Here is a 13302-nt window from a genome sequence, read left to right as displayed (position 1 = left end):
CCGACGGGCGAACTTAGTGTGCCGAATTAGTGCAGCGGGCACATGCACGCACCGGTGACGCGGGCGCAGACCTTTTGTTACTTTTGTTTCTTTTATTTGTTTCTTTTTTAAACGTCTTTTAATAAGACACAAACTCTTTAAAGGAAGCACAAATGAAGAGCTTTTACTGTATTAAGATCGCGAAGGATTAGGTTTTTGTTTCACTCTAGTGTGCGAGCAGCTTTACGATCGGCTTTCATAACCGAAGAATGTATTCAAATCACGAAAGCGAATGTGTACACTCGCTGCACGGCGCCGTGTTTCATCTCAATTATTTATTGCAAAAGCGCGTAATATAAAAGTTTGTCTGCAGCCCGCCACCCGGTGCACCTTTGTACTGTCAATCATTGTTTACCATCAAAAACATACAGATTCGATCGTGCTTGCTTAAATTTAAATTTCGAATGTTGAAATCTACTACACCGGGAAACTCCCGACTTTCCTGTTCGTTTATCGATCGAGATTTTGATTTTATTGTCAAATTAAAATAAATACATTTAAAAAACTTTTAAGTTAAACGGTTTTTGATACCCATATTGTGGTGGTTGTGGATAAATATGTACCTAGTCCGCCATATTGGAACGGCGTCCATCTTGAATTTTAAATTTTTAACATAATCATCGTGTTTTACTAGTGTAGCCCTTTCATTTGATACCCATATTGAAGGGGTTAAGGAAAAATATGTAATCTGCCATTTTGTATCGGCGGCCATCTTAGATTTATAATGTTATTGATTTCATTATATTGTATTGTCATCTAAATTAAATGTGTGTGCCAAATTTCAGATCAATCTGACAACGGGAAGGTGCTTAAATTTCAATTTTTAATTTTGAACCAAATAAACAAATTCCGTACGGGTCGAACTAAATGAAACCGTTTAATTAAAATCATATCTCTAGTTTTATTTTCTAATAAAAAGAAACTCGCAGCGTGGATGAGATTGTCTAGGTCCTTCGGAAGAAGCTAGATGAAGTGTTTAAACACCTGTCTAGTTCACTTTCGAATTGTCTCACTAGACAATCAAATTACCCCGCTGTATGCAGTGAGTCCAACATTGGGAAACACTGAACTAGAGGAAGGTAAACAGTATATCTTTATTTTTAGTGTTATTAACAATACATTGTGTATCAGGGGTGTGCAACCTTTTAAATCAACGGGCGAATTTAAATATTAATTTTTTTTGCGGTCTGTAAAAAGTACTTAACTTGACAATAAACAAAGATTTAATATATTTTTATTTTCAATAAAAACGAACAAGAACAGTGAAGCGAAATTACTAATTATTTGTAATAAAAATGGCAGTGTTTTCTTTACAATGTAAATATGTTATTTAGTCTTGATTTTGTGGTTATTTTTAATTAATTTGGTTCTGGAAAATAATTTTTGAAAGCCTTCGTTATGCTAATAGAGAGATAATTTTATGTCAAAAGCGGAAATTTCGCAGAGTTCACACAAGTTTTATAATAAGTTTGGATGCTCACTGCTATAATCACACTTCCAATTGAAAGACTTTATGAACTAGTTATTTATTTAACAATATATTGATGGTAGAAAATCGATGAAATAAATTAAATTTTAGAAATGTTTGGTAGGACGCATTAACATGTTTAAGTGACCATGTGTTTCTCATCCCTTTTATTGGTGGTGAAATCCAGCATGAGGTACCCCTCTGCTGTAGAGAACGAAACGTTTATACCGGACTCCTACCAGCTAAAACCTCACGATCTTCATCTCCTTTTGTTAAAACTACGGAAACCTTTCGCGTACTATTTTAATTTCAACGGCGGTGACCTAGTGTCAACAACTCCTTAGACTAGAGCTGCAGTCTCCCACCCGTCATGAATACACGAGATTTAGTTCGTGTGTCATCGCAGGGTCAGGACATACTTGCAGGCGAATGACCCTTAATCCGTCGCTAAGACCATGATAAGGTTAGGAGGAAGGCGCGGTATAACACCCTCCGACTTCCACGTTCTCCGTCTGCGGATGAGGAGTTCAGATGTTTTTTCTCTCTCTCTCTCTTCACAGCCTCCTTCTGCAACGTCAGTTTTTCGAGTCAAAGACGAGTATACTCGTCTTTGACAGGGTGTGACGCATTGCCAAGACGAGTGTACTCGTCCTACTTTAAATATTTTATAACATGCTGCCTTTGAATAAGCAAATTTTTTGCCACAGACATAATATAAATATTTAAAAGACTTAAAAATACTATAAATAATATGAATAAAATAGTATATATATAATAATAAATAAAAAAAGACGAGTATACTCGTCTTTGGTTTTCTCCTTCTAAATGATTATGTATGATAGTATATGTGCTTTTACCAAGAAATAACAGCGTTTTGGTAAACAATAACGCGCAAAATATAAATGGCAATGGGGATGACTTCATATAATTTGGGCTTGGCAGCGAATGGGTTATACCAGCGCTCCATGACTGCCTGTTCTGTACCATCACTTTGACGAAGCCTGGTAACGATAGGTCATTCCCCACAGTGTCGGTGAGTTGTCAGCGCAACTCATCTCAAGCTGTACAATCCCAAAAATGTTGATTACCCCTGGTGTAGATAAAAACAATTTACACGTGCATGGCTCCATGCGGTTTGGAAAATTAAAATTTTGCGAAACACGCTCAGAAATTCGTGTAGCGTTAATTGGTTTATTAACATAGTTGGTCACCTAGTTTTGTGCGTCGATGTAAGTTTTCTTTGAGTTTTCGATTTTGCGAAGTGTTCATGGGCGTATGGTGATCGACTATTTGCCTAGTCGTCATGGATGCACAGACCGCGGCCCGCCGGTCGAATACTGGTGGCCCGCCGACAGCAAAAATAATACTCTCGTACATTCAAAAAATATTGAATTCTAATTATAATCAATTCTTTAATTACCTATACTTCTGGCGGCCGGCCCGCCATCAGTTCATGATTTGCCCGAGTGGCCCTTAGTCTTAATAAGTCTGTGCAACCAGCTTTACGTGGTTCAACTAAAGGGATCGGTACATATCACATGCTTGTTTTTTAAAATAGTGGTAATTAGATATTATGTACACCATTACCATTTACATCACTCTCCACATGGAATAAGTTTATAGTACCATTTTAGTTTACATAATGCGAATATCAGAAAAGTCAATTTGAATTTAATTCTGACAGGTGGCGCAAAAGTAATGTCATAATGTGAACGTGACTTAATTTTTTACAAATAGCGCTAAATACTCCATCCCTTGTTGGAAACTGTTTCTTTCTATATCTACATTATGAATATCAAAGAAACAGTGGAGCAATTTGTAAAAAATTAGACCGAGCTCACATTATGACGTTACTTTTGCGCCTAGAATTTATTTATTAAAATCCACGAGTGACAGTTGCGAAAATATGCAATAAAATGCAAAATATGACATAAAACCAAGAATTATGCTTGCTTTTATTATGTTTGGATACATGTGAAAAAGTATTTCGTTATAAAAATTATAATATTGACGTATATATTTTTATGTGTATGTAAATGAGCAAATGCAGAATTTTATAATTAAAATCTGATTCTGTTTATAACAATTGAATTGCAGATTTTTGCAGTTGAAACTTTGGTACAGAAATTTTTACGGTGTATTATAATTATTTTAAACGTATAAAATATTATTTTAAATATATTGTAAGAATTATATATACATTAATATATATTTAGCAGTAGTGTTAGTACATTTAAATAAGGTTTTTCTCGCGTGTTATGTTATATTAATATGTTTCACCATTTATTTATTTCTCTATCCGCCCAAACGGTTAATTGGTGGTAAATGCCTTCGGCAATAAGTTTGCTGTTATACATTAAATGTTAATTATAATGATAATTATAAGTAAAGTCTTGTAAATTATTAATATATGTTCCTTTATGTGCAGTCTGCACAAAAAATATTAAATTTAAATTGGCCCATTGACTAAAAATGTTGCTTACCCCTGTTGCTATGTATCTATTCATATGTTGCCAATTTATATATTAATGAATTCAAATGAACGTTTGATCACGACCTCTCTCGCTCGGCCTTGCGTTTTAGACATGTTAAATTATGACCATTTTAGACATTGTATTGCAGATTTAATGACATATAATGATGCAAATATAGCTATATGCATGAATAGGATATTTATTCACAGAGTAATGATTTTTATTACTAATGATATGTTTTAAAAGTGCATGCAGACGATGTGTTAATGAAGAAATTTGTCATCATTAAAATGCCAGATAATTAAGTTTAACCTTTTAGACAGGGGTGTTAAACTCTCGGAACATATTCTTAATATTTTTTTAAACTTTTTTTATTTTCATGTTCATCTTTTGTCCTCCGCTATGTCTTTATCCGTTGGATCAATTTTGAAAGTAATCTCGGCCTTTATAATTTCTCTAGAATTGTAAAAGACAGTATCAAAAGAAATGTCCAATATCAGGACGTATCAGGGAGGAGTCAATAGCCTCCCTGATAGGCGGAAAGGATACTAGGGAAGAATTCCTCTCATACTGCAAGAAAATAATTAAAAAAGTGATACAAAAAAATAAAAATTAGAGAAAATAACAAAAATTTTAAATAGAAAAATGTGATAAAATGTAACTCAAAATGTGATATAAAATGTGATAAAAATCTAAACGAAAAGAAATAAAGGTAAAATGTAACATGTGATGAGGGAGGAATGAAAGGTCACAGAGTAAAAGGTAAAGATAGCAGAAATGTGGAATGAAAGAATAGATTGAAAGAATATGTGAAGAACGAAAGGAGAGAATGGAAATAATAAATAACTATGTGAAAAAATAAATTACCCGTAAAGTCCCTGTCCCACCAAAGATAGGGGTACGAGAGGCCCCCAATAGCGGGGGCCTCTGTAAAAAAAAATATCAAGACGTAAAAAGTATTTATGTTTATTATAAGGTACTCGTTGTTTCAACCCATAGAAGTCCACTGCATAGGGCTACACCTAAAATATCTATAGGAGATAAACCAAAATAGGCGGGCGGCTTGACGATCGCAGTGTGATGTTATGTTACGCAGAGAACGCCGCTGCCTATCCTCTGGAAACTAGTTTGCGTATTTAATGGAATCAGGCGTTACTTCGCGGAAGTCCATCCTAAGTAAGAAAAGGACCAATATTTAGCCACTTCCGCGCACAGAGTCAATGTGTTTGGCACTAATCGGTGTAACATAGCTCCTGAAGATGCCCCGTGGAGGGGTGAAACACGTGTTGAGTAATTTGGCGGTGGCGGTTGTGTGATTCGCATTGTTTGCCGCATACGCATTTATCAGCGGGTTGGCGGGCGGTACACTTTATTGCACGACTACCACTGCATGTGCGGAAGTGGCTAAATATTAGTCCTTTTCTTAACTAGTTTGCGAGCAATGACAATCCTATATAATTATTGAACAAAGTGTGAATTAATTGAGTAAAATGAATGTTGAATTTTAAGTTTGTATACCGGAATTAGAATCCGCGACGCACAATCACAAGTCTCAGTCCTCTATAACAAAAACTACCACTATTGACGGGGTAGAGTGTGCAATATAATGTACACCCATACTTTTTATACTTTTTTTTATTACTTTTACTATTGGAAAACCGTGTAAAAGCGAAAACGTGTAAAACAAGTACCGTGTAAATCGGGGGATAGGTGTATTGTACTTGAGCTATAGATTCGGCTATTTAAAGCTACTAACTTACTACTATTTTAACTAACTACTTATTACCAATCATCCTGTATATTATACATACACACACACACACATATATATGTATATATATGTATGTATATATATATATACATATATATATATATATATATATATATGATATAATATGTACGTCAGTCAGTGTCAGTGCTTACCACTGGAGACACAGCCACTATTCAATTAGGTCCAAAAAAAAATATTTATTTCGATGAACATTGTTTCTTTTGCGGCCCATCTAAAGTTTGTTTCATAATTGTGTATAGGGTTCAATTAAACCTTTGAGTTGGACACCCCTGCACTGAGACGTTTATGCATATAAATGGTTTATTTTACTTATCGTGAAGCAAATCACATTGTTGCTACATTCGTATAATTTTAGTTTTGATTTTCCTTATTATTTTCGTCTAACTCCTTAAAATCGAAATATAAATTTAATTGTAACTAATGTTTAAATAAGTTTTATTAACTTTGGTTAGGAAAAAATTAATCGTGTTACATATTATTTATTTTTACTTTTAAAATGCGATCTGTAAGGACAGATAGTAAACACGTTTTATTTCTAAATCTATTTATAAGATACGACGATTTTTGTTAGGATACATTATTAGTCGTACGACACCGCGCATATGTACTTCTGGAACATATAGGTTGATGTTTTGAATCTTTTCTAATTCCTAATGAAACTCTTGGTTTGAATTTACCTATTTCTATTGGTAGTGATTTGTATTAAGATACGTTTTTATTTATTAATGTTTGTGCAATAAATTCTTATCCTCAATGACCCAATACTGATCGAAGTCAGTTAGATGTTTTTATTTATTATTGTATTATATTTATAATATGTATTAGACCTTATTTATTATAAGTATATATGTTATATACGTATGTATGTATGTCTATGTATGTTTATGTATATTTATGTTCATTTGTTTGTGAACATGTATTTTTTTGTACACGTGAACTACCCATTATTAGTACTTTTACCTTTTCCATACTATGGTTGTCTGTAAGAGATTGCCTTGTGTGATAAGACCGCCCATTGTATTTTTCTGTATATTATTGTATGTGTATATTATGTTTCTTATCGTGTACAATAAAGAATATTAAATAAAAATAAAAGACTTTTGAATTTTATATTATCCAGCAAGTGTTTGGTTAGTTCAGCATGTCAAGTGCGAAGCTCACGGTCGCTGAACAAGCCGTAGGGGTGATGAACGTCGAAACAAAGCCTGACTTTGAGATGTCTGTGTTTGACCTTCACGCTTTGAGCGCGTATATATTTCGCTAACCTTTATATCACCTTGAGTTAATTTTAATAATTTTGTTTATGTTTTAACTATCACTACATATGAGGGTAAAGGACATCAGCGGCTGTATACCATCACTCATAGGAGGTGATGGAAACCGTCACATTTTTGCGGCTTTGAAAAAAAAAGTAGTGGAAGATGTAGTACGATGCAAAACGGAACGAAATAGAGATATAAAAAAGGAAAATATAAAAGAAAAAGTTAAAAACGTAAATGTAAAACTGCAGAAAGTGTGGTAAAGGATGAAAGATGAAGCATAAATACAATGTGAACAGCGAGAGTAGAATATAAAGTGAACAACTAAAGAGATGAGGATGAGAGAGAGAGAGAGAATGAGAGGGAGAGAGAGAATGGAAATAATTAATTAAAGTAAATGTTAAAGTCTTTGAAAAACATATCCCTTTCTCAAAAGGGTAACTAAATTAGGGGAACGAGAGGTTCCTAATGACGAGGACAAAGTTAAATGAAGGTTATCCTAGATATCCTAGAGCAGCCTCCGTCAAGCCCCAAACAGCGTGGATGATCCGAGGTAGGATCCGTATCCTTCCTCAGATTGTCGAGTGGTCCACGCTGCAATCTCACGCCACACACACACACACATTAAACTATACATTTATATATATATATAGAACTGGAACACGTGTGCCCAGTTTTTTTAAGTCCAAGGACCCTTTCGTTCCATGAACTCGATTCGGATGAAGCTGAAAAACCCCTCCAGGCTGATAGCAAAAACATGTCCAGATATAGACATGCTTTTGGCAGAGTAGTCATGGGAGGCGGATCCCCTCTTTACATTCGTTATCTCTTTATCTAAGCAAGAAAAGGACCAATATTTAGCCACTTCCGCACATGCAGTGGTAGTCATGCAACAAATGCACCGCCCGCCAGCCCGCTGATAAATGCGTATGCGGCAAACAATGCGAATCACACAACCGCCACCACCAAATTACTCAACACGTGTTTCACCCCTCCACGGGGCATCTTTAGGAGTTATGTTATACCGATTAGTGCCAAACACAGAGTCCATCTCTCTATCTCTGGTGCATCTGTAAGACGTTTAAAGCTGAACATAGGCTTTTCACAGAGATAACCGATAGGATGAGTTTGAAGCGGTCTGCATACAGCGTCTTCCGAGGATCTTAACAAGGTGCAATGCTGCGCACGTTGGTCCTTGGACTCTACTCCAAAACTTTAGGTCCTTAGTGGTCATCTGTTGTTCACCATTGAGGCATTACAACGCATAGATTTATGACTAAATTCATGATGTACTATCTGTTTATGGTAGGGAAAGAAGGGAGGAGGTCACTTGGTGTGACGAGAGGTTACGGTTTAACAAGGTTGTGCGTGTCTAACTTTTGTGACGTAATATTTTCGAATGAGGTTGGCAAAAGCAAAGATTGTAAATTTCGAGTTTGAAATGTTTAGGAGTATGTAAAACAATGTGTGTTTGCAGGTGGAGTCCAGTCGTGCAGGTCCATACGGCGCGCCTGCCTGCGGCCGCTGAACACTTGCTCGGTGCTATGCAAAAGTCCCACGGAGCAGCCGCCCGGCACCACCGGCACGCCCCACGGCACCCCCAAAGACACCAGCGCAGGTTAGCAACAATCACTGTAACACCTAACGAATGTATCCTCAAACAGTATCTTAAATTTTAACCCTAGGTTTTTAAGAAGGTAATAAATACGACTAAATTTCGACTTCAAAAATTTAAAATATCCTTCATGTCTTACAAAATTTCCACGAAATATCATAGACTTTCCGTTTTTAAATAAATCTAAAGTTAAAAGTATATCATTAAATAAACTTAATTATAGCTTTCAAGGGTTATTACTTGATCGAAATGAATGAAACTCGGTCTGTTGTTTCATTTACTTACATGGTTGATGTTATAAAGTACAAATGAAAAATAGTTATATTTAATATAAAAGAGCAACTTTTAAGTTTTTGGCCGACTCTTTTATACAGATAGTATTTCCGAGTCTATGGTAGCTTAGTAGACGGTTCGAAAATAGCAGTGATTTAATGAATCGATTTAATAAAATCGGTGTCGCTGCTGTTTACATAGCCTAGTTATAAATTATTTCTTATCTTATCTTGTAATATCCGGTTCATGCAGATTAGCTACGCCACCCCCCCCCCTCGTCCACTAGGTGGACTAACAACATAAACAAAGTCACTGTATGCGCATAGCGCAAGATCAGGCAATCGAAATAAACCCCTATTTCCATTGGCCATGGATTCATTCTTCTACTTTAAGAGACAATACAATTTTTTTTGGATCACAGTGTATTACCGACAGTGGTTAATCCTGCCACAGCTAGTATAACTAAATGTAATTCACTGGTCCAGGAGGCCAGGCGTCCGGCGGCAAGAAATCAGGCTCCGGCAACAGCGGCGTGCTGACCTGCCCCAAGTGCGGCGATCCCTGCACGCACGTCGAGACCTTCGTCAGCTCGACGCGCTTCGTCAAGTGCGACAAGTGCCACCACTTCTTTGTGGTGCTCAGCGAGGTCGACACCAAGAAGAGCATCAAGGACAACGCAGAGAACAAATCTGGATTCTACAGGTCAGTTACAGAACGAGACTCTAGGGTCTTCCCGTTAGATTTCCAAATATGCATTTATCAGCGGGCGGGTACACTTTGTTGCATGACTACCACTGCATGTGCGGAAGTGGTTAAATATTGGTCCTTTACTTAGGATGGACTTGCGCAAGGTAACGCCTGATTTCATTAAATACCAATAGGACAAGTTTGAAGCAACAGTTACAATGTCGTCTGATCTAATTAAGGGTGGACATCCAACTCTACGTTTGCCTGTTCGTGGTCTTATCTCCAGAACTTTACAGAACGGTGAACAGCGTTTTGTTTCATCAGGTCCGCACAGATTTCACCAGTCCGCTTAAATTAGTAGATATATAAAATAAAAATGGAAAGTACATCAGAACACAAAGCAATGTTGAGTCACATTCGACTTTGGACGCGGTAGGATATTTCTTACAGGAATACGAATTTAAATATTTTTAAGTAAGTAATTTGCCGCATACGCATTTATCAGCGGGCTGGCGGGCGGTGCACTTTGTTGCACGACTACCACTGCATGTGCGAAAGTGGCTAAATATTAGTCCTTTTCTTACTTAGGATGGACTTCTGCAAGGTAACGCCTGATTCCATTAAATATTTTTCTTATAGTCAAAACTTTCTAGAATCTATTTTTATTCGTTAATATTATTTGTTATGAGTCTGTTTCTGAAGTCAATATCGCGTGCGATGACGCCACGGGCATTAGGCAACGATGTTCTTTTGTGTTGGGGGCCGTCAACTGTTAATATGGCACACATTTTTTGGGACCTCAATCTTCCCCATCAGCGGTTGACAGTAACAATTTTTATTTAATTATTTTTTCACGTGCATTCTTCTTATATTCTTGTTAATATTTTTAACTCAAAGGCCCAACACCTTAATAAGTAGACTGACGACATAGGGTCGCATCTTGTACGTTCTTTCGGAAGGCCTATACCTTGCATCTAGCGTCAGTGACTGTATATAATCTAATATCTTTAATTTGAGAGAAGTCCCATCAGTGGGAACATTACCACCACGATCACACGAACAGCAACAAGTTTATCGTGTCCTACGTGTGCTTTCGAATATACATCCGTGTCATGGAAACGGAAAAGTACCCTAATCTGTAATCGCACGACATTGCGCGGCGTGCCTTTTTCGACATGGCTTCGTATGCGATATTTTTTACACCGCACGATACATATTTCGACATTAATGACTCGACGATATTTTCAAATTTGGAACGGTTGCGAAATCGTATTGCCATGTCGCCTTTTTTTACTTCGACAATTCGTATAATGGGATTCTTTGTGAGAAGTTTTTAATATAGCTGATATTTTTACATTTGCATCACAATCTCATATATAAAATTCTCGTGTCACGGTGTTCGAACTTGAACTCCTCTGAAACAGCTTGACTGATTTTTACCAAATTTAATATGCGTATTCAGTAGGTCTGAGAATCGGCTACTATCTATTTTCTATACCCCTAAGTGATAAAGGTTGTTCACACTTAAAAAAAAAATATTTTTTTAACGAAATTTTTTGTTTTTATTTTTTTATGATACAGCATACAAGAATACATACAACCATAAATTTTCACCCCTCTACGATCAACACTTATTTTTTATTTGTAAATTAAAATATCATTTTTTTTTGCAAAACAACGTTTGCGGGATCAGCTAGTATATCTATAATAATGTTTTGTTTGTCCGTAAAAACATTCTAAATTATTAAAAAATAGTAAATAAAAATAAGCTGTGTACTCCTTGTTATATAAAATATTTATGACACAAGATATACATGCTGGAGAAATTTAAAACTCATATTAAAAGTTATTATTGATGTAACGTGGAATAGAATGTTGATACCTCACTCAGTTGTTGTCGCGCGCTCTTTATAAAACTATATTTGTAAAGAGCAACTGTTGAGTTTCTTGACTCTCAGCAGAACTGCCTTCCGAGATGGTAGCTTCCTATAAGAACAACAATGCCGACATTTTATGTTGAATGATGAAAGTGCTTGTAATATTCTAATTGAATGAAGTAATAAATAAATAGCTAAACGGGTTATGGGGAGGTTTGTACTCGGATTTATTTATGAGATTGAATTGGCCACAAACAAGGATGCTGTTCAAATACCCCATATTGAACAGCCTAATTATGTACAGTAATACCCCGCTTTACGCGACCCCGTTATACGCGGTTTCACTATAACGCGAATTGCAAATTTCGCGCTCAAATGCCTCGAATTACGCGAAAGAGTGCGTATAAATATAATGTAGTCATCAACTTCTCTATGGTGTCTTGACCATCTGTCAAACAATTAAAAACAGTGTTGGGTGTTATGAACGTATTTTACAAGAACGTAAACAAAACGTTACCCAAAAGACAATAGATGTATTTTTCCGTAAAAAATAAGAGCATGTATCGTATAAAGTGTTCTTAAAATTAAAGTGATTGATTAAAATGATTTGTATTTTTTTGTAATAATTTTTGATTATGTTTAATCATAAACCTCTTTACACGAGAATTTCAGTTAACGCGATTTTTTTTGGAACGTATCCCTCGCGTAAAGCGGGGTATTACTGTAGATAATTACGTTAGAAACGCATTTGGCATTTAGTATTCAGCTTTTATGTTCAAATAAACAATATACACAACTAATGTACTGAGTTTAATATATCTTTGTTGCTCCTACATGTATGCCTTCCCACGATGGGTACAACCATAACATATTTCGTTTTATTTTTTATCACATCACTGCTTGTCCATTGCAAGGGTAAAAATCTTATGAAAAAAATGATTTAAAATTGATTGATATTTGTCTAAATTAGTGTTTTATTTGACAACATCAATTAAAAATAACTCGTGCAGTTTTCGTGCGTTGCAATAATTGGTTAAAGATATAAGACGAAAGAAAGTAACCTAAATAGTCTAGTGGATTGGTAAAGAGGGGCGGGGGGGGCAGTGGACAGTCCATAGCGTGACAGATGGCTGGGTTAGGTCTTAATGTTCTGGAGTGCAGTACGTCCGCACACCAATGCAGTGGTGCACTTTATTGCACGACTGCTGCTGCATGGCGGAAGTAGCTATATGGGATACGTTCCAAAAAAAATCGCGTTAACTGAAATTCGCGTATAACGAGGTTTATGATTAAACATAGTCAAAAATGATTACAAAAAAATACAAATCATTTTAATCAATCACTTTAATTCTAGGAACACTTTATGCAATACATACTCTTTAATTTTTTACGGAAAAATACATCTATTGTCTTTTGGGTAACGTTTTGTTTACGTTCTTGTAAAATACGTTCATAACACCCAACACAGTTTTTAATTGTCTGACAGATGGTTAAGACACCATAGAGAAGTTGATGACTACATTATATTTATACGCACTCTTTCGCGTAATTCGAGGCATTTGATCGCGAAATTTGCAATTCGCGTTATAGTGAAACCGCGTATAACGGGGTCACGTAAAGCGGGGTATTACTGTATTGGTCCTTTTCTTACTTAGGATGGAGTTCCGCAAAATAACGCCTGAATCCATTAAATATTTAAGATCAGCATGCGTAGCTGAACAGGCGCGTTTGTACATCAAATTACATCTGGTGACGGCTCAAAACGTTTGGTTTAACCAACAATGCAAGCGGTTAAATGTAGTTCCAGATTATGTTAAT

General features: G+C 35.9%; 1 protein-coding gene across 1 annotated transcript in view; it reads left to right on the top strand.

Moving 5' to 3' along the window:
• The window catches only part of ClpX (Caseinolytic protease chaperone subunit), a 56545-nt gene that overhangs the window by 27917 nt on the left and 15326 nt on the right, over positions 1–13302 (top strand). Inside the window, exons 2-3 of the mRNA XM_068766306.1 lie at positions 8510–8650; positions 9406–9622. Coding sequence (XP_068622407.1) covers positions 8510–8650; positions 9406–9622 — 358 coding nt within the window. The remainder of the gene's footprint in view (positions 1–8509; positions 8651–9405; positions 9623–13302) is intronic.

The sequence above is a fragment of the Battus philenor genome, unplaced genomic scaffold, assembly GCF_028537555.1.
Source record: "Battus philenor isolate CCGP_79_NKW_IND1 unplaced genomic scaffold, ilBatPhil1.0.hap1 SCAF_21, whole genome shotgun sequence".
In the NCBI taxonomy this organism is placed as follows: Eukaryota; Metazoa; Arthropoda; class Insecta; order Lepidoptera; family Papilionidae; genus Battus; species Battus philenor.
This window is presented reverse-complemented; position numbering and strand designations above follow the sequence as displayed.